This window comes from Polypterus senegalus, chromosome 15 (assembly GCF_016835505.1).
Source record: "Polypterus senegalus isolate Bchr_013 chromosome 15, ASM1683550v1, whole genome shotgun sequence".
Lineage (NCBI taxonomy): Eukaryota > Metazoa > Chordata > Cladistia > Polypteriformes > Polypteridae > Polypterus > Polypterus senegalus.
The window spans coordinates 133510601-133532574 of record NC_053168.1 but is presented as its reverse complement, the minus strand read 5'-3'; the positions used below and the strand labels follow the sequence as shown (position 1 = coordinate 133532574).

The 21974-nt window shown below is 39.0% G+C and overlaps 1 protein-coding gene across 3 annotated transcripts in view; it reads right to left on the bottom strand.

Annotated features, from left to right (window-relative positions):
* The window catches only part of LOC120515544 (zinc finger protein 236-like), a 170054-nt gene that overhangs the window by 81381 nt on the left and 66699 nt on the right, over nucleotides 1–21974 (bottom strand). For all 3 annotated transcript variants that reach the window (XM_039736606.1, XM_039736607.1, XM_039736608.1), the window contains exons 10-13: nucleotides 21246–21518; nucleotides 10513–10716; nucleotides 10185–10320; nucleotides 2867–3127 (exon numbers count right to left, since the gene is read on the bottom strand). In XM_039736606.1, the coding sequence (XP_039592540.1) occupies nucleotides 2867–3127; nucleotides 10185–10320; nucleotides 10513–10716; nucleotides 21246–21518 (874 nt within the window). The remainder of the gene's footprint in view (nucleotides 1–2866; nucleotides 3128–10184; nucleotides 10321–10512; nucleotides 10717–21245; nucleotides 21519–21974) is intronic.

Sequence of the window (21974 nt, the reverse complement as noted above, 5' to 3'; positions counted from 1 at the left end):
TAGTCACACCACATCTAAAAAAAATCTTTGGGTGACAATGGTGTTGACAGCTCCTTTGCACCTCCCGACACCTGGGTTCAGTTCTCAGTCACTCTCTGTGTGATAGTTTGCACATATTCTTTCAGTTTCTCTGTGAATATTCTTCCAGCACTCTATTTCTATTTGCTCCCGCATTCCAACATTTTGTGACACTAAATTGGCAAAGTAGGAGTGTATACATCCTCAGGCAGGAATATTTTCTATTCTGTCACTTTTGATGTCCCAACACTTTATTTTAAAAAGCAGGATCAAACAATAGATAGACTGGTGGAGGATTAATACTGACAATGAATTAAATAGTCTTCTCTTGCTTAAATTTAATACATCACTCAGATAAAAGTTAATATTCTTAAAATGTCTGCAAAATAAAAAAAGTACTATAAATTGGATTCAGTTGGATTTTGGGAGGATGTCAAATAGAATTCTCAGGCTGTCAACTTTTCCACATCACTGTGCCACCCAATACCAGTCCAATATAAACAGAAGCAAAATATGCTGTGCAGTACTTGTTGAAACGGGTCATCAAGCTGAAGAAGGATCATCAGGAGTGAAGATTACATACGCAGGTCCAGAGAAGTACAACACTTAATAGAAGTTGTCTGACTACAGAGGTATTCACAGTTTATCTGTACACATCAGTGTTGGTAAAGAAGGAGCAATGTGATGTAATTGAAGGAATAAAGGTAGCCATTTAAAGAAGGCTATAATAAAACAGATACTAAGGAGGAACAGCAGAAAGCTACAACAATTCCTCAATGTTGGCAAGTGACAACAGAAGTGGCTGACTGACAATTTTGCAGTGCAGGCAGCTTAGTGGCAGTCAATGGTACCTGACCATTTAATGAACCTGCGGCAAGTACAAAGGATGGGTACCCTGGCACTGTCTCTTTAAGGTGTCTTTCAAATATCACCTAAATGAGGGTTGGATTCTAGTAGACATGAAAATCAAACATGATTCCTAAACGATGCTGGTGAGTGATTTTCACACTTGGCCAGGAACTAAACACCCTAAATTACAGACATCCCAAAGGCCAAATAGTATACCTGGCCATATGAGTAATTTAGTGCTCAAGGATGTAGTTACTTTAAGGGCCATGAGATCACTGTAGTTTAACTATTATGTACTTTCAAAAGATGCTGATGGTGACACTTGCTCAAAAGACTGCTAAGAAGTGATTCTTGGCTAGAATTTGAAGGTTATTCACCAAAAGTAGTAAAATGAGTTTAAAGTTGGGAAGTAAACTTTAGTAAGGACTCACTCACATGGCAGGAAAACACTAGCAAGGGGAAATAAAAGATGAGTACAAGATGAGTGGCAATAGTGTGGTGGTGCTTAAATGCTCAGTTTTGAGGTAAGAACGTTGGCAGTAAGATATGAATGGGAAGTTGTGATAGCCGGAACACATGGGGCAGTAAGGATTTTGTTCCTTTGATATAATACAATGAACTTGGTACACTCATTCCTACTTTTTGGATTAATAACCCCCATTATATGTATACTAGCTGTGTATGCCCGTGCTGTAAAAAGCACAGGGTCCTAGGAACTACTGAAATTGTCAGAAAAAAAATTGAAATGTAGAGATGTCAGGTAATTGAAAGGAACTACTCTGGGCATCTCTCTCCTGTGCTCACCTTACTTCTGTATTAGCAGCTAAGCGAGTGACCCTTTCTTCAGAGGTTTTATTTTGCTGATGTGCTCACCTCACTTCTCTATTAGCAGCTAAGCGAGTGACCCTTTCTTCGGAGGTTTTGTTTTGCTGATGTGCTCACCTCACTTCTGTATTAGCAGCTAAGCGAGTGACCCTTTCTTCGGAGGTTTCGTTTTGCTGATGTGCTCACCTCACTTCTCTATTAGCAGCTAAGCAAGTGACCCTTTCTTCAGAGGTTTTATTTTGCTTATGTGCTCACCTTACTTCTGTATTAGCAGCTAAACGAGTGACCCTTTCTTCGGAGGTTTCGTTTTGCTGATGTGCTCACCTCACTTCTCATTAGCAGCTAAGCGAGTGACCCTTTCTTCGGAGGTTTTGTTTTGCTGATGTGCTCACCTCACTTCTGTATTAGCAGCTAAGCGAGTGACCCTTTCTTCGGAGGTTTCGTTTTGCTTATGTGCTCACCTCGCTTCTGTATTAGCAGCTAAGCGAGTGACCCTTTCTTCAGAGGTTTTATTTTGCTTATGTGCTCACCTCGCTTCTCTATTAGCAGCTAAGCGAGTGACCCTTTCTTCGGAGGTTTCGTTTTGCTGATGTGCTCACCTCGCTTCTCTATTAGCAGCTAAGCGAGTGACCCTTTCTTCAGAGGTTTTATTTTGCTTATGTGCTCACCTCGCTTCTCTATTAGCAGCTAAGCAAGTGACCCTTTCTTCGGAGGTTTTGTTTTGCCGACGTGCTTGCCTCGCTGGGGTATCCTCGGAGGTGGAGCCCTTACTCCAACTCCACCTCTCACTTCTGGGCCGGACAGATAGACACACACACTTCCACGCATAGACGTTTACATATAAGATACTATTCAGGCATATTTTGGGATTCAGATGTGGAGATACTAGTCTTAGTATACATTGTCTGTCTCACTCAAATGCACAATAACTTGCTCAGAATTGAAAAATAAGTATACTCAGAAATTTAAACAATATGGAAATGTCAAATCTATGTCTTTCAATGTCATTCTCTCAATGCAGTATAATATTATTCTTTCAATGCAGTATAATATATTTTGATAAAAACAAACATTTTGATGTAAATACAGTATAGAAGAAAATCTAACAAAATGTGTTCACCTAATTGCTTTACAAAAGTTTGAGAATATAAATAACAGGAGCTAAAACACCTACCTGTGCGTTTTCATATGCTTTCTACAGTTGGGGGAAGACTTAAAAGTCTTTTGACAGTAAGGGCACATGTATGGGCGAACGTCACTATGGATGGTCATGTGCCGTCGCAAACTGCCGCTTGTGGTGAAGGTGCTGTCACATACCAGGCACTTGTACGCCTTCAGTCCAGAATGTGTTCGGATATGAGCTTTGAGAACTCCAGATGAAGCAAACCCTTTGCTGCACTGAAGACACTTGAATGGCTTTTCCCCTGTGTGGGATCTAAAGAAAAATATATCACAGTTACAGTATGATACATTATTTTTAGCCTAATTGCAGAGAATGCTGCATTTTTATGTGATTTTGTTTTTTCATTTCTTTCACAATTAAAAATAACTGTAATCATCACAAACATTTGATGCTTTGTTCAAAATATATTATTGTTTTTTAACACATTAATTACACATAATTCATTAATTATATTAATACCTGTAACCCTGGTAAATGTTTGCGGTTTCATGTCTTTATTTCAATTCCATTATGTGGTTCAATGAGAAGTCAAGCAAAATGACTTCTAAACTAAAATGTGCAAGCTTTCGAGGCAACTCAGGCCCCTGTTTCATGCAAGATGTGGATCAAAAATGAAATCAACTGAAAGCAGATCTAGTCGAGTATACATAAGAACATGATGATTCTAAAACATAAAATATCTCGGACCCTGGCAATAAAATGGTATATTAAAAGTGAATGGAACACAACTATTGAAAATAGATCATGAAATGTCCATCACAATTATTTCCAACTAGGCATTTTATTTAGTCTCCTGAGTTCTATTACTGTCCACAGAAAGTCAATGATTCTTCTCGATCACTTTTGCTTTTCTTTATTTCCATATAAAGCTGTGAATTAAATCAGCCTCCTTTTTCAGAGAACAGACACATACGCAGTGCAAAGGCTGTAACAGTAAGCTGGAAATCTTCTGTTTCAATTCTAATAACACAAAGTTGCAAAGAAGTATGTATAATGATTCTATTTTTAAAATATTTTCTCTTTCCTCCCACAATTATAATTAACATGATTAGATTGCCAAAGAAAGTAGTACTTATTGTCGAAACACAAAAGGTCAAGTCAATTTTCTTTGCTTGTCACATATGTTGAAATTTGACCTTTATGAAATGAGGTTGTCCTTGGTCTTAGAACAAGTCAAATTTGGAATTAAAGTCAGTGGAATCATCGTAGATTGGATATTAAAGGGCAACAGGACATTCAGTAAAAATGTAACATGACTGGACACATACAAGTACTGATCTAAATGGACCAGCTGTTCAAAATGCAAATGCCACATTGCGAATATTTTTTTCTGTTTTTGTAGTAAATAACAGCCATTTCAATGTAAAGAATTACACACGGAACAATTTAAATACCCAAAGCAATGGCCCTCTGTCCAGCATCTGTTTTTTTATTTTATTTTACTTTATGAATTCCGAATGAAATTACTTGGGTTTTCACATACCCCTTGGGGTCAGAGTGCAGGGTCAGCCATTTTACAGCACCCCTGGAGCAATTGAAGGTTAAGGGCCTTGCTCAAAGGCCCAGCAGAGTAGGATCTCTTTCGGCAGTGACGGGGATTCGAAACCGGCAACCTTCAGGATACCAGCGCAGATCCTTAGCCTCAGAGCCACCACTCTGCCCCTTTAGCCTTGAACCCAATAATCCTGGAATAGGTTTAAACCCCACCCCATAACTCTGGAGTGGATTAAGCAATTCGGAAAATATTACATTAAAGAAAAAGTGTTTATGTCAAAATAAATCTGGCGTGCTATTTTATAATCGCCTAGTTAAGTGCTAGAATATGCTCTGTGTTTCTTTAAAGTTTTATGTCAAAAAACTAAACTACAGTATGAATGAGCAGCTTGAAGCATAGCAAATATGCACAGACAAATAACAAACAGGTTCCTTATACTCATTTGGCTAATTTCATAGCAATTTAAATCAGTTAATTGCAAGATGCTCAATTCAGTTATAAGAAGTACAGTTCAAACAATTTAAACACAGATGATATAACTTTGGATATTCTGAGCTAGGAGAGCTCATTGAAAATAAAATGTAATGGAAAGGAATGCAAAAGCATGTTCATTTTTATTTTTCTATGTATAACACACAGCAGATAATTAAACACTTTCTCGGATCAGGTAACAAAACCTCCATACTTGAAATGGTCACATTTGTGCTAAAAATGGGTATAGTGTCAGATAAATACCACCTGCATTAAATTTTTAAACCACCCACTGACTATATCCAGTCACTTGCAAAAAGACAAGAGTTCAAACAAACAGTGATGAGAACATTATGTGATGACTTTGTTGAGCATTTGTGCTCCTGTTAAGTTCTACTCCTCCATTAGAAATACATTATGCCTGTGTAGTGCCCCCTTTATTGAGAATGTGTTTGCGCATACATTCACACCAAAACAAAAATAAATGCACTGTATTTTTATTGTAAAAAAAATGTGATTTTAACATGCATGAGTTTTCAATATATTTATGACAGTCTAAATGTGATGCTGCACCTTAGTCTACTATTCACTTTCACTATTCTTAATATTTTGCCGTCTTCTTTTAATATGAATCACCTAAGTGGTACAGGAACAGTCACACCTTTATCAGTAGACAATTTCTACTTGAAAGCCGTAAGGCTACTGAACAACCATACATAATAACAAGGCCTGTACATGTCCTTGCCTATGTGCATTATAATACAGCGGGCTGTTTGTTGCCTTAATTTCTGTGCGTCTTTTGTTGATATTGCCTAATGACTCTACAGTTCTAATAGAAGTCTTTATCGTAAATGTGAGAAATGTCGTAGATGCCTAAATCACCAGGTTTTCGTTACAATGGTTGTTTTACTGAGGATGTACACCCCAAGCTCACCCCCCTTCCAAGAGGACCATTATTTTCTTTTAGGGTTGACTCATTTAGCCTTTAGGAGTCCCTTTCTCTCACCACAAGGCAGTGGTGATATTTGCTGAACTAATATTCCACTTACTGATGGTGCAGACTCGCCATGTCACAGCACCTGCGGCAGATAAGAGCAAATCAGGAGATACGTATTTTATATCAGCAGCTGGACCTGGGGCCTCATGTATAAACGGTGCATACGCACAGAAATGTTGCGTAAGAACGTTTCCACATTCAAATCGCGATGTATAAAACTTAAACTTGGCATAAAGCCACACACATTTCCACGGTACCTCATACCCTGTCGTACACAAGTTCTCCGCTCGGTTTTGCAGATTGGCGGCACCCAGCGTCAAAGCAGTGCTACTGTTCCTTTGTGGTTTATCTTTCTTTTCCTGACACAGCTTTATAAATACACTGAAATTAATCGCATATTGTTTATTAGTGTAATGCATCAGATTGTAAATTACCTGTAACAATATAATGGTCCAAGGAATAGCCATAGTATTCAAAATACCATAACTGCTTTAGCGTTGTAACTCTCACTGCACCTTTATTTTCCATCTTTCAGCTGCTCCCATTAGGGGTTGCCACAGCAGATCATCTTTTTCCATATTACTCTCACTGCACCACTCGGAGTATTTATATCACTGTATCTGAGTGGGGAATCACAGCAGCAGCTGATTGGGATACAGCATCAAGCACACGCTGCCTCAGCCACTGCAAAACGTTTCAAAGCCTTTCCTGTACAGACCTCGCGGTTCAGAAACAGTTTCATCCCAAGAACTATAAACGCACTCAATCAATTGCTCCTTGTAGAACTGTTTGTGCTTATAAGTACAATTACCCCACTGTACACTTGCACTACAGTTATAATACTGCACAACCTGCGCAACTTTATAAAGCGTGTATTTACATATGATGACGATATCATTTTTAAGATGAAGTGCAGTAAAATATGTTGATTATATTATACAGATAAAACTTTAACTTCATTTATATAATCTGTATTGTTAATAATTAAACATGTGAGGACACGGTGCCGCAGCGCTAGCAAGTTCACGTATTGTTCATGCCTCGCGCTGTATTCTTGCTGGTGGTGACACGACACTGGAAGGACAAACGGATAGAATAATTAAACACGTACTATGAAGATATTTCAATGTTCCTTAAAAGTTTTGAAGAATCGTCGTTGTAAACTTACAAATGGCTTAACGTCTATTACAGAGATGACTGTGTGGCGATTGGGTATTTGGGGAAAGAAAAGTAAGGACATGGATTGGAGGTTAGTACGTTTGAAAGAGACAGTACTGCTATAATAAATTATTTCATCGAAGTTTGCGCATCGTAGTCCCATGTTTAATAACATTCTCTCATTCCAATCATCATGAAAGTGATATCACATATACATCTCAGTATTTTAGTTATTTAGAGAGCTGTAATATCACAAATGTAATGGATTCTGTGTCCTGTCGGAGAAAGAGAAAGAACGGAAGCATGTAGTGATTCACACACATCGAGCACATTGAAAATTAAATACAAAACAAAGCATTTAACGTGCTACTTTAGTTACGATGGGATTTGAAAAACTAGTAAATTAAATGATTTTAAGATAAAGTTTATGATGTTCTACTTTAATGACAAAACAAACTAAGTGATTAAAGTGGAAATTTCAAGATTAAAGTTGACATTTCATGCTTTTTTCCCACGGTGTGCCTATTTTTTTTTTTTTGTCTCTACCCTAATAAGCTTTCATATAACACTCAGACGGTGGGCTACGACTACGCCTTTTCACGGCGACTTTAATATGCGACTTCATTTTTTATTTTGGTACTGTGCGACTTTGTGAACTTGAGCTTTCGAGTTTCTCCGATACGCTATGTCACTCGATCAACTTCCTTTTGTTGATTATACCACTGTTTAAATCAACAAATGGTATTTTTTTCCTTTGCCTCCACTTGGTATTCGCTGAAATTCTTATATTTTCCCCCATGCTTTTCCCATTGTCTTTTTACAGAACGCTGAGCTTAAGGGCTATTTATATTGATTTGCATATTCAAAGACGTGTAATTCTGGGAAGAATTGGAGCGGGACAGCAGGCGCGTGCATGTGCGTTACTTTTCACACTGACCGGGAAAAATGTAGCAAAAGAACGTGGAAGTTGGAGTACGCACAGATTCCTGCATCTGGATTTTTCTGTGCGTAAGCACATTTCAGCTTTTGTGCTTACATCATGTTATAGTGCGAATTCTACGCATGGCGTTATACATGAGGTCCCTGGTCACTGAAATTAAGACAGCAAGATTAAGATGCATTTACAGCAGAAATGCTAAATGACTGTATCACACAAAAGGTTGTACAGAGGAAAAGCTGGAAGAAGAAGAAAAGTGGGAAGACCCAGGAAAAGATGGATGGATGGATGATGTGGTGGAGGACATCAGGAAGGTGATGGTGTGAGGGTATGGAGAAGGAGGACAGCCAATAGATTGGAATGATGGAGTATTACAAGGAAAGCCAAGGCTCTTCAAGGACTGTAGTGCCAGAGGGTAAGGTAAGGTAAGGCCTAAACTACCATTAATTGAATGAAAGGGCTGTCTGATCTAAATTTGAGCCATGAATTGTTATAAGAGCAACAACAAAGTGGTTGATATAAGTGTAACCTTTGCAAAAGTACTTTGGGCCAAAGGGTCAACGAATGTGTTTGTAAATGTGTTATCTGATATTACACTACAATTTATGGCTAGTAAATTGACTGCATGAACACCTAGTACCAACATATGCAATTAGAGTATTGGTATTACCTAGTGAGTTTAAAACTCACCTCTCTAAGAGATGTCTAAAGACCTGAAGGTTGTATCTCTCTTACTTATCAATGATGTGGTTTTCTTCTTTCCATTGAACACTGAATACTGTAGCAGTTCACAGGTAAGCCTGATATGATTGGCATAAAAATGAGTATCTCTGAATATAACTACAAAGTCTTTTCTCAGTAACGAGGGGCTTATTTATCATGTGTGTTGGAGGAGCAGTTGCTGACGTTAAATTATTCGCTTTGTGTTAGAGGCAATTGTGAAACTGGTGAACAGGCTGCTGCAGCCATGACAGCACTGTGGCAATATATCAGACCAGTGCACTGCTATGACGATAACATGCAGTGAATACACTTGACTTGAGCATTCCTAGTTTTCAGACGCTTTCTCTGTACGTTTAGCATTCGTTTGCTCAGAGGTTGATGTGCTTGCTGCTTCCTGAGCAGCTCTTCTTTTCTTCACCCTAGTGGCCCACTTCTTCTCTTCTTTCGTTGGGCATTTGTTCGCGTTAAAACTGATTAAGTCAGTGTTTGTGTTGCAATTACTTAGTATGTTTTCTTTAATTTTTCACATAAGCTGGCACTTAAGTCTTGAATCTGCTTCAAGAGTGATTTAAGATTTAAAGAGGTAGGGGGAGTGACAGCGAAAGTGGTAGGGATGAGAACGGCGCCCATACGCATGCGTTGCACCCTGCTGGTGAAGCCGAGAGTTGATTCTACAATAAAATAAAAATAAAAAGAGAAATAACCTTGGAGGTCAATCATCACCCCGAAAGTGAATAGTAGGCGTCACGTAGTATAAGTGTACTAAATTTCACATCAATAGGTCAACCGGTTTGCGAGCTACAGGTGATTTAAAATCCTGGACAGACAAATGAACAGCCAGGGTATTATATTATATATAAAGATAGCGGTAGTAATATGGAAGCTGTCTGATAATGTATGGGTCCGCATCAGTCTGATTCTTCCCCCATGGTCATGAGCTTTGGGAATCAACTTAAAGAATGAAATGGAGGGTTTCCCAGCCATCTCCCTCTGTAAAGGATGAAGCCCAAATATACAGGGAGACTTGAGTTGAGCCACTTCTCCTTTAGACTAAGAGGACCCAAATGAAGTAGTTAATATGTCAAACAGACATGCCTTCTGTTGATTATGTATTTCACATGGACTGAGAGCACCTGGAAATTCCCAAAGAGGAACTAAAGCTTGGATTTGAAGATAAGGATGCAAACCATGGCTTACTTAGACTGTTACCAACCAGACCCTCACAAGCAGAATCAGATAAAAAACATGTAGTTAAATATCAATAACATCTTGATCAGCTTCTGAAGCAAACAGTTCTCCCTTTGCTTGTGAGTCACTGAAAGATACTTAATCAGTAATAGCGAGATGTGACATTATTTTTATTTTTGTCTTTAAAAGAATAGCTACTAAACTATAAGTCAGTCAGTCAGTCAGTCATTGTCCAACCCACTAAATCCCAACACAGGGTCAAGGGGTAAACTAGAAGTTCTTTAATTCATTCAACACTAACAACAAATCAAATACACTAGTGTAAATTGTCTTCTTTTACCTAACGTGCTGCTTAAGGTGGCTTGACTTCTTGTAAGCTTTGTTGCAGAAGTGACATTTATAAGGCCTCTCATTTTCTAAGTTTAAATAATGTTGAAATGATAAGTTGCCACGGGGATTTTGGTTTTGAATAAGGCCTAAGAAAGAAAACAGAGACATAAGAAAAAAATTATACAATCATGGATTTTTTCATTACAGTAGAAATATGATTTTCATATTCCTCTTATGCATATTTTATTTTTTTGAGCTTAAATTAAACAAAATATACTTTTAATTTAGAAACTCAAAACACTTTTCTAACAGAGATAATCAAAATAACACTCACATACCAAAATCAGTGATGAGGATAGGCTCTTGAAGTGGGATGTCAGGCACTGGGAGATTATTCTTCACCACTCGCACTTTCTGAGGCTTACGGGGATACTTCTGCTTTTTTGTCTGATTGTTTTTAAAATGGGAAGCAATGTGGGTTTTCCTGTGTCCTGAAGTGCGGAAAATCTTATCGCAGTGTGGACAAGGAAATGGTCTCACACCTGCAAAGTTAAGAAAAGCACTGAGCTTTACAAATTGATGAATTATAAACTTGACGAGGAGGAAAATAAAGAACAAAATTACTCTAAAAAATATGTTAACAATAAAAAAGCTTGGCACTCCATGCCAAAAAGCAAAACTTTTTTCAAAATATAGCACAAATAACACTGAAAAGCAAAACACAGCACTAAATGAAAGATGAAACCAAAAAGGACAGCTTTTCTTTGTTTTTGTAAAGCACTCCGAGCAAAGGCTCAGAGCATTTACACAAGTTTGCATTCATAAAAGCAATGATAAAAATAAATATAAAAATATATAGAACCTGGAGGATTGTTTGAAAGTGACACAGAAGAAAATATTGGCATCATTGAGTGAAACATAATAGAGAATCAAAGAATGGCACTGCAAGGATTTGTTATGGGTTAAGCGAATCCATTCTTCATAAACGATTAAATATGAGCACGGTCTGTACAAGATGAGTACTAAGAATGTTAAATGCTAAAATGAGACTTCGTCATATCCGGTGTTCCAATGACAACCTCACGTTAATAAATTCAGACTGGAAGACATTTATGAAGCATTTCATGACCAAGGATGAAACATAAATACATGACTAGGACTCGGAGTCAAAATATTGGAAGTATAGTGATCTTTCAAGTCCGAGCTGGCATTGGCAAGATTATGTGCAAAATGTTTGTGACGTTGAAGGTGTCATTACTCTTGATCACATGGCTCAAAATGAACACATAACAGGTCAATATTGCAATGAATTGTTTTGGCATTGTCCATTATGGAAAAATAGCAATGAAAGAAGTAGACTATCCTACTTCTTCAAGACAATGCCCCAACTAATACTGCATGGGCTACAAAGGCTGCTCTGCAAAGCCATGAATCATTAATATTTCACACCCACTTTAGGCTACGTCCACATTTCCATTTAAAAACACAGACATTATTCCACACTACTTGGGTGTTTTTAACCCTCGAGAACGGAGACTTTCAAAAATGCTCCTAGAACTGTATATTTATGAAAATGCTGGCACATACTGCAGTGTGGATGGGTGAAAATGAACAACTTTGAAAATAGTGACTCTAATTGCACTTGGAGTGGTTTGTCACACTTCCTTGACAGGATCCTGCTCATTTCATTTTCTCAGGTGCTTTGCTCACCTTATACTCATGTGTTAATCTCAATAGCAATTCCAACTCTTCACCAGTCAAACAAAATAATTTTTTTTTTTTTTTGTTTTTTGTATTCAATATTGCTGTTCCCTGTGTATAAACACAAGCTGCAAATGACTGTCTAGTGTGAATGGCACTTCCTCTTTCTGTTTCTGCCGATGTGCACATGCCCAATGTAGGCGAATGTCTATGTCATATGCATTTTCAGTCATTTTCTTGTGGATGAAGAATGTAAAGCCGCCAGACTGGACAGAGATTCTCTTTATTTAAAAATGCAGCTTTAAATGAAAATGTAGTAGTGTGGACATAGCCTTAGGCCGGAGTTATACTTCATGCGACGCGACGCATGCTGCAGCGGACGCTCCTGCTACGCAAGCGTTGTAGTGTTTATATGTGCGCGTGTACTTTACGTAAATCTGGAGGAATCCACCAGGTGGTAGTGCGAGATATTATCACGGTGAGAACATGTACGGCTTCTTTGTGTTGTGAATTGCCTGGAACACTCATTAAATTCTGATGACACCTTACCGTAATATCTCTGAAAATTTGTTCATTGATTAAATCCATCGATCTAGGGATGTGTCCATTCCAGCAAGAATTGGGCACGAGTGAGAAACAATCCCTGGACGAGGGCTCAGCTCATCGCAAGGTGAATACAAGCACTTGCATACACTAGTGTCATTTTAGCGGCACCAAATCCCCAAATCTGCATATCTTTGGAAGGAAACCGGAGCACAGTGTGGAATCCAAGCAGGGAATACCAGCAACATAACTCCCTGTGAGACAGCAGTGCTATCGCTCCACCACCGTGACACCCCCATGTGTGCAATTATTAACAGTATTCATTATTTAAACAAAATTATATGTAAAATGTAACATACACACTTTAATGCATTTCATAATGAAAGTGGTATCAAGTACAAATCGAAAGATTCTAAATGTGCAGAGAGTTGGAATATCAGACATGTCATGTGTTCTGTGTGGTGATCTATTGCTGCTTGCCGCTGCTGTCAGTTCCAAGAAGTTCGTAGCGATTAAAAACTGGGATGACGTTTACGATGGTCTGCATTAATGATAAAGTAAACTATGAGGTTAAAGTGGACATTTCGAGATTAAAGCCGAAATATCCACTTTAATCACAAAATACACGTTTTCACCGTGTCCTTTATTTTTTTCTCAGAGGGTTAAAATACAGCGCTAAACATTATGTTGCTGCTGTTAAGTTGCAAAAAAAAAAGACGGCACAAAAGATGGTATGTGATACTTTTAAAATGTATCGTGTCATTACGATTGGGAATATGCAACGCTTGAATATAAAAGCACCACGAATGCATCTGTATGTCGGTATTTTGCTTCACCACATCGAAGCATTCATCCCGTAGGATCTGCATAGAGGCTTTCTGTCAATTGTAGATAGTAAACAGAGACACTGACGTCACGTTCCGACTTTTAGCTGGTACTGCAACTCGCACACGCGTCGTGCTAATTTCTGAGGACCTGCTCAGAGGACGTGTGAAATGAACGCTGGGAACGCGTGGCAGCCATGATGCGGGCGCAAAGTGTGAAGTATAAATGAGCCCTAAGTCTCTAGAAATGGTCCTGTGTGACTACCATCCTTTACATAATCTGAAAGGCTAACTCCATGGGATGTACTATGACAATAATGAAGGTATAAGTCTAGTACCGATGACTGCTTGAGAATGCAAGACAAATTTGGGTGGCAAAAACAGCTTAATGAATATTATAACAACTTTATTGTTGTTTAATAAAGTTCATAGAGGATGGAGATCATGTTAAACTACTTAAAAACTTGTTACTTGTAACAGATCGCCCAAAAAAATTCTGAACATCTCTCATATATTACGTATTTGTTTTTAATGCCAAGTGGAGAATCTGTATAAAAAAATAACTGGCGAATAAAGACACACAGGATTACATTCAAACAACTTAGTATCTCATTTGTTATGTTCACAAAAGTGTATAAGCTGATTACTCGACTACACTTCATCAGAACAGTCAGTAATATATAATGATCCTTAGGGAGCAATTTCATGAATGAAGACATAATTCTACTACTGAAGACTGCATGAAAAACCAAGACAAAAATTTAATATGGGTGACAAAAACAGCTTAATGAATATTATAACAACTTTATTGTTGTTTAATAAAGTTCATAGAAGATGGAGATCATATGGAAAAAAACTTGTTACTTGTAATAGACCACCCATAGAAATTTACTTACCGTATATACTCGCAAATAAGTTCTCCCGCGGATAAGTCAGGACGTGATTTTACAGTATAATTTCTGGTATTTTACAATGTCGCTCATATAAGTTGAACGCAGAAAACTCACGCTATTGGTACAAGAGATTATGCTATGCTAATGCCCACCCGAGAGAGAAACCACAGAGCACACTGCCTTTTCATGAGGGTGCAGCAATGCGCTGTATCAGCGTGTGCTCCTAACCTCTCTCTCTCTCTCTCTATTGTGCCTATGTGACCACATGGTAATAGCCAAACTATTCCAAAGTGATGTTTGCACTGATTTGTGTTTTTTGTACCTCACACTCTCATAAACCTTTATCGTAAGAGCATGCCTTATCTACAATTGAGCGTTCGATCAGAAGAAATTAAGAAGCTGGTTTTAAATTAAACATCATTGAAGCAGCGAAATAAATTGGTAACTGCACTGCTGCAACAAAATTCCACGTGTCTGAGAAACTGATGCGAGATCGGAGAAGGCAAGATGATGAAAAAAAAAAATGTAAGTGACGCATTTTTGAACGGGTGTATAAGTCGGGTTCTGATTTTATGATCGATTTTTTGGGTTTCAAGACCCGACTTATACGTGAGTATATACGGTAACATCTCTCATATATTACATATTTGTTTTTAATGCCAAGCAGAGAATCTACATAAAAGATAACTTGTGAATAAAGACACATAGGATTACATTCAAACAGCCTGGTATCTCATTTATTATGTCCACAAAAGTGTATAAACCTGGACACAAAAAGATGAACATACACAGGCCTGGTCCGCAATAGAAATAAAATCCTGCAGTACTTCTTTATATTCCCTGCTTTGTGCCCCAATAAATGCAAGTTATCGGCAATATACTAACAACCCAATTGTTCTTCACTCACTCAGAACATGGAACCAATGTAGAAAGCATTTTAAGATGGAGAAGCTTTTATCTGTGCCACCACCTCTTTCAATCTTCGCAAACATATGCAGTTTTTAATATCTGGAAAAAATTTGGGATTAACTTGCTTAGAGATCTTTATATAGACAATATCTTTGCACCCTATGAACAATTACATTCCAAATTTAACTTTCCAGCTACACATTTCTTTCACTATCTTCAAATCAGGAACTTTGTTAAACAGAACCTGCCCGATTTTCATCATCTTGCACCCTCGTCCATGCTGGAGCAAATACTGCTCAATTTCAAGGACTTAAGACACCATCTCTGAAATATATAAAATTATTTTACAGTCCCTCCCTTTCAAAGATCCAATAGGACAATGACGGAACGATCTCTTAATCAATATATCAGAAAAGGAGTGGAAGGTAACAATGCAGAGACTTCACTCGAGCTCCATATGCGCAAAGCATACAATTATTCAACTCAAAATTATATATCAAGCACATCTGTCTCACCTAAAACTGTCCAAAATGTTTCCAGGGCGAGATCCAACCTGCGAACACTGCAATTAAGTCCCAGCCTCACTGGGTCACATGTTTTGGGCCTACACAAAATTAACATCATTTTGGACCAAAATTTTAAGTGTCTTTCAGACCGCTTTGGTCTCACAATCCCTCCTAACCCATTAACATCTGTGTCTGGTGTTCTTCCAGATGGGATTAAAGTGGAGAAGGACAAACAAACTGTGATTGCATTCACTACACTTTTGGCACGCGGACTTATTTTGCTAAACTGGAAGAATCCTGACTGTCCTCTTTTAAGTCAGTAGAAAACCGATGTTTTATACTATTTGAAATTGGAAAAAATCTAATAGTCAGAGGATATGTACAGAATTTCTTCAAAACCTGGCAGGATCTAATCAATAATACAGTATTTTAAAATAAACTATTAAAGCACCGAGGAAGCAATTATCTCCTCATTTCTTTTTCTACTCCCTTCATCTCTATTGACCTATTAAACTCGTCAATTTAGGTATGTTTACAAGCCTTAAGTTTTACCCTGTTGGCCATACTCTCTGTCAGGGGTGGGGGTCGACTTGTTTCCAATCCTATTTTTTGTAAATATTGATCGATTTGTATGGAATGATTACAATAAAATTTAAAAAAAAAAAGTGTACAAGCTGACTACTCGACTACACCTCATCAGAACAGTCAGTAATATATAATGATCCTTAAAGAGCAATTTCATGATTTGATTATTAACTATGTAATTCGTAAAGGTTCACTAATGTCATCCATTGACCTTTTAAAGTTGTTAAGCACCAGAAATGAAATGGCAGCCAGGATTATGCATTTTCTTCATAACGTTCCCCATTCCTCTTTTCATCTAAAAAAAATGTGTTTAAGACAATAGAAATGGCAATAATGAAAATAACAACAAAATAACACTTGCCATAATAAAAGTCACAAAAGACTGGCTGAAGACATTCTTAACCTATAATGAAAATCCTGATGGTATCGTGCAGAGTTTAGAAAATTCATGCAAGCGTTATAGATGATAAAACTATGGCAGAGAAAATAAAAAAAAGAAAAACAGAAAGGCACGTAAAAAGTGTGGGTATATTACAGCTTAAAAGAACCCAGAAGTGCCTCCTGGCAAATGCCATTGATTAAAGAGGTTTAACGTAACATAGCTTTCAGTTTTTCTACAAAGAAACTTCTTCAATAGGCTGCCATTTCAAAAGCTCAGATATTAGGTTGATTACAAGGATATAATGATTTATTGAGTAGTGAATGGGAATTATAAATGGGCTGATTCAGAAACTTTAGAAGACAAAATAAAAAGTTCAATGCAGATACATTGTTCACTGCTATTAATTTCCATCATTATCTAGTTGGCTTTTATCTGATCATCCAGTTAGCAGCACAACATCGAATTATAACATGAAAACACATTGTACAGAAATATGCTAAAGAAAAGGTTGCTTTCACTACAGAAAAATATTTACACTGAGAAGCATTGGTCTAATCTGCATGAAAGCCAGCAGGGAAAACTGGCATGAGTAGGTGCAACATTGTATAGGGGTTAATGATATGCAAAAATTCTGCACCCTGAAATTTCATGTATACAGGGCTATTCAAAATGAAAGAGCAGATTTCAAAAATTTAATTCAAACAAATTGTATAAGACAGAAACACATTCTACACATCACTGGATAAAGGAAAGTTCAAAGTTTAAAAATTCTACTTTGAGAAGATTCGAATGACTTGATTTTCATGCAAGATGGTGCCCTGTCGTTTTTCCAATTGCGTTACCTGAATGACACCATTCCAGGATGATGGATTGGAAGAGGTGGACAACAAGATCTTGCTCATTGTCTATGGCCACCCAGGTCACCAGACCTTACCCCCTGTGATTTTTATCTATGGGGGTACATTAACAGAAGAGTGTTTGCTCCACCTATGCCCGCTAACTTTCAAGATTTGTGACATCGGATTGAGGAAGATGTGAATTCAGTAACTAGGGAGCAGCTGACACATGTATGGCAAGAAATGGTCTACCGTTTTGATGTTCTCATGTTGAGTGTATGCCTCATGCCTAGGATAGTAGAATCAAACTTTGAACTTTCCTCTATCCAGTGATGTGTGGAATGTGTTTCTGTCTTATACAGGTTGATTGAAATAACTTTCTGAAATCTGCTCTTTAAATCTGAATACAATAAACAATACAAGTCTATTACACGTTTCTGAACTTGTTAACTAAAAAGTCTTTAAGTTGCATCACTGCAAGAAGAAAAAAAAGCTTCTTCAGTCAGAAAACTAATACACATAAACTTCTATAAATGGATTGACAAAAAAGACAATGTGTGACAGACAGGTAGAGGCAACATCAGGATCATTAAGCAAGTAAAACTTTGGAGCCCAGAGACTGAGAGCACCCTGCAGGACTGTTTTGCTCAGACAGACTGGGATGTGTTTAGGGTTGCAGCCACTCTAGAGGACTCTTCTATCAGCACACAGGACTATGCTGAGTATGTGACTGGGTACATTAGCACCTGTATTGACAACATCATGCCCACAATACCAGTCAGGAAGTTCCCCAATCAGAAGCCCTGGATAAACAGTCAGGTACGGCACATGCTGCGTGCCCGCTCTCTTGCATTTAGATCAGGCACTGAGACGGAGTACAAAGCTGCGAAGTACGGACTAAGAAAAGCCATTCAGCAGCCAAGAGGCAGTACAGAGAGAAGCCGGAGGGCTTCTATTCTACTACTGACTCTGGGCGTATGTGGCAGGGCCTACAGCACATCACAGACTACAGGACCACCACCAGCACCATCAGCTCCACTGACAGTCTGCCGGATGATCTCAACATTTTCTACACCTGCTTTGAGACATCCAGCAACAGCACAGAGTGGAGGCACACACACACCTGGACCACACAACCACCCTACCCTCCCCCAATGGTCTCTTCAGCTCAGGTACACAAAGCACTAAGGAAGATCAACCCCCCGTAAGGCAGCTGGACCAGACAACATCCCTGTGCGGGCACTCAGAGCTTGTGCCAATGAGCTGGCTGATGTTCTCTGCTCCATCTTCAACCTTTCTCTCAGTCAGCGCATCGTTTCGTCCTGCTGTAAGATTACGATCATCGCCCACTTGTTAAAAAAAAGCCCACCCACCTGCCTGAATGATTACAGGCCAGTAGCACTCACTCCAATCATCATGAAGTGTTTTGAGAGAGTGGCGCTGGCCCACATTCAGAGCAGCATACCAGACATTCTGGACCCCCTGCAGTATGCCTACTGGCCCAACAGCTCCACCTCAGGTGCCATCGCGGCCACACTACATTATTCCCTCTCCCATCTGAAGAACAAAGATTCCTACATCAGGATGCTCTTTGTTGACTACAGCTCCTCCTTTAATACGGTTATCCCCCATAAACTCACCCATAAACTGTCTGCACTTGGCCTGCAACCCCCTGTGAATGGCTCCTGGACTTTCTGACTGGCAGGCCCCAGTCTGTCAGGATTGGTAATAAGATTTCAGCCACCATTATCACAAACACAGGCACCCCACAGGGATGCGTCCTCAGCCCCATCCTCTACACCCTGTTCACCCAGGACTGTGTCACCCCCCCACAAAGATAACATCATCCTAAAGTTTGCAGATGACACTGCAGTGATTGGAGGCATCACTGGTGGGAATAAGGCGGCCTACAGGAGGGAGGTCAACAACCTCACCCTCAACACAGACAAGACGAAGGAGATGATAGTGGACATGAGGAAGGAGAGGAGACCTCACTGGCCACTGTTTATCCAAGGGCTTGAAGTGGAGAGGGTGAGCAGCATTAAATACCTGGGTTCCTACATCAGTGAGGACCTCACTTGGACACTTTACACCACACAGCTGGTCAAGAGGGCTCAACAGCAGCTATACTTTCTGGGGAGGCTGAGGAAGTTTGGTATGTCGACTAAGATCCTCTGCAACTATTACAGCTGCATTGTTGAGAGGATCTTGACCAGCTGCATCACTGTGTGGTATGGCAACACTACTGCTATGGACCGCAAATGCTTGCAGAGAGTGGTAAAGACTGCTGAGAAGATCACCAGGACCCCACTGCCCTCTCGGCAGAGCATCTACAACTGTAGAGTCCGCAGGAGAACTGCCTTGATCCTCAGGAACCCCACCCAACCCCAACACCAACTGTTCACACTTCTCTACATCCTGCCTGAGGGTAGAAGTATGAAACGCAGGACTTCCAGGCTAAAGAATTCTTTCCTCCCCAAGACTATTAGACTCCTAAATAACAACCTGGAGTTTATAAATGTGGTCCACCTCATTCTATCTACCTCACACAACTGTATTCGACTTGTCCATCATACACCTACCTGCACAATTACACTTTATACTTCCATTCTGTTTCCATACTTTATGCTGCCTCTGTTACTTATTATCTATCTGCTACTTATTATTTATGTTTATCTTTATACGTTGATTTTGCCATTTGGTGTGGACAGCAAAGAAAGAATTTAATTGTACAGGGAAACGTGTTTCCTTACTGTGCACATGACAATAAACTTGAACTTGAACTTGGTGCAGCACCTGAGCTTAGTGCAGCCAGTAGATCAGGAGGAATTGAAATTGCAGATGTTGGCTGTATGGATAGCAACATGAGATAAAACTGGAAGCATTGGTTGCCGAAAAGCTTTCACATCTGCTGGGAACGATATATAAAACTGAGATAGAAAAAAAGCACAGAGAAAATACTTAATTACTGAGTAACAAGATTTAGAGCCCTCACTGGACTACAAGGTATCAACTAGGATAATGGACTGGTGACTCCCTGAGGCAGGCTCACTTTATGACCTTTACTACAATGTCTGTTGTTTCTGTTTTTAATTACCAATTGCAGCTGGAAAGGTGCCAGGCTTGAGTAGTCTGGAATGCTGTGGACTAGAGTTGCATAATTTTAAGAGCTGAACTATGCTTTTTTCCTTTGGAAAGACCATAACCTTCATATGGGCAGGACACAGAAAATTGTGCAACCTGGACTACAGTCTTAAATGGTGCATGTCTAGAACAGGAAGTGTCATGGTTTAAGGAAACATCGCTTACAATGATATCCAGTTTACTTTCCTGCTTATAAAGGGAAGTTTATAGTGCAGCTTTATTTAAGGGACTCTATGTCACCCGTTGTGCAAACCCTGTTGTAGACCTACCAGTTTGCATACAGCTGCTTTCTTCTGGGAATGCCTATGTGACATCAGCACACTGCTTTGGCCAGCTGTGTCCTGGAACCTGTTCCCAATACAGCATGGCTGGGAAAGCCTGCCCTCTGAATGACATTGCTTCCCTTGAGAAACAACTGCACAGTTCTACAGGGCAATATTCACCTGAATGACTCTATACTATAATGCTTAGCTGTTTTTTATTGCCATCAAAACAGAGTTTGCCACATTCTAACTGCCCTAACATTTAGCCTCATTGTGCAAGAATGAATACTTCTTTTACTCTGAATCTATACCAATGTCTTACTCCTGTGCTATCTCCTCAGTATGACAGTTTCAAAACATACTGGACCAATAATTCTGGGTGAGCTATTAGTTCCTCAGAGTGCATTGCTGCATTGAATCAGTCACACAGAATGTAAAAAAATTCAAGCAACTGAAGCACAATGAATCTCTGCATTCAGCCTTACCTGTATGTAAACGCAAATGAACCTTCATACTCCCTGAGGTGGAAAAGCACTTCATGCAATATTGACATTTAAAAGCTTTTATGCCAGTGTGTGTTTTCATGTGAGCCGTCAGAGTGCTCTTGACAGCAAAGGCACGAAAGCACTGCTTGCACTTGAAAGGCTTCTCATGTGTGTGGATTCTAATATGCCTTACGAGGTCGCTGGGTTTCTTGAATTCTTTGGAGCAATAAGGACACACATGCCACCTGACGCCATTTTCTTCCCGGATAGACCCTAACATAAAAAAAGGAGAAAATGAAATATGTTAGCACGTCAAATATAACAAAAGATAACTTTGGTGAAATCTAGATGCAAAATAGTACTTCTTGCTAATTTATGCATGAATTTAAAAAAACATTTAAATGGATCTAACTGCATACTAGGCATATACTGTATAAATACACACACATACACACCCACCCACACTAGAGATTTATATACAATATGCATAGCACTAAGCAGAATCAAATTTTGCCTCCAGAATGTGAAGAATGGACTGAATTCTTCAAGGAGTGGATTCAACAAGGTGCTGGAATAATACTTTGGCCTATGCTGGTGCCATAGAATCATGTAATCACTGTAGATTTTCAGGCATACACGTCTGAAACCTCTTACACCGTTTCGCTTCACTATTGGACTGAGATGTGCAGGCATTTGTCTAAAACTAATGTCACGTTCGTGTAACCAACT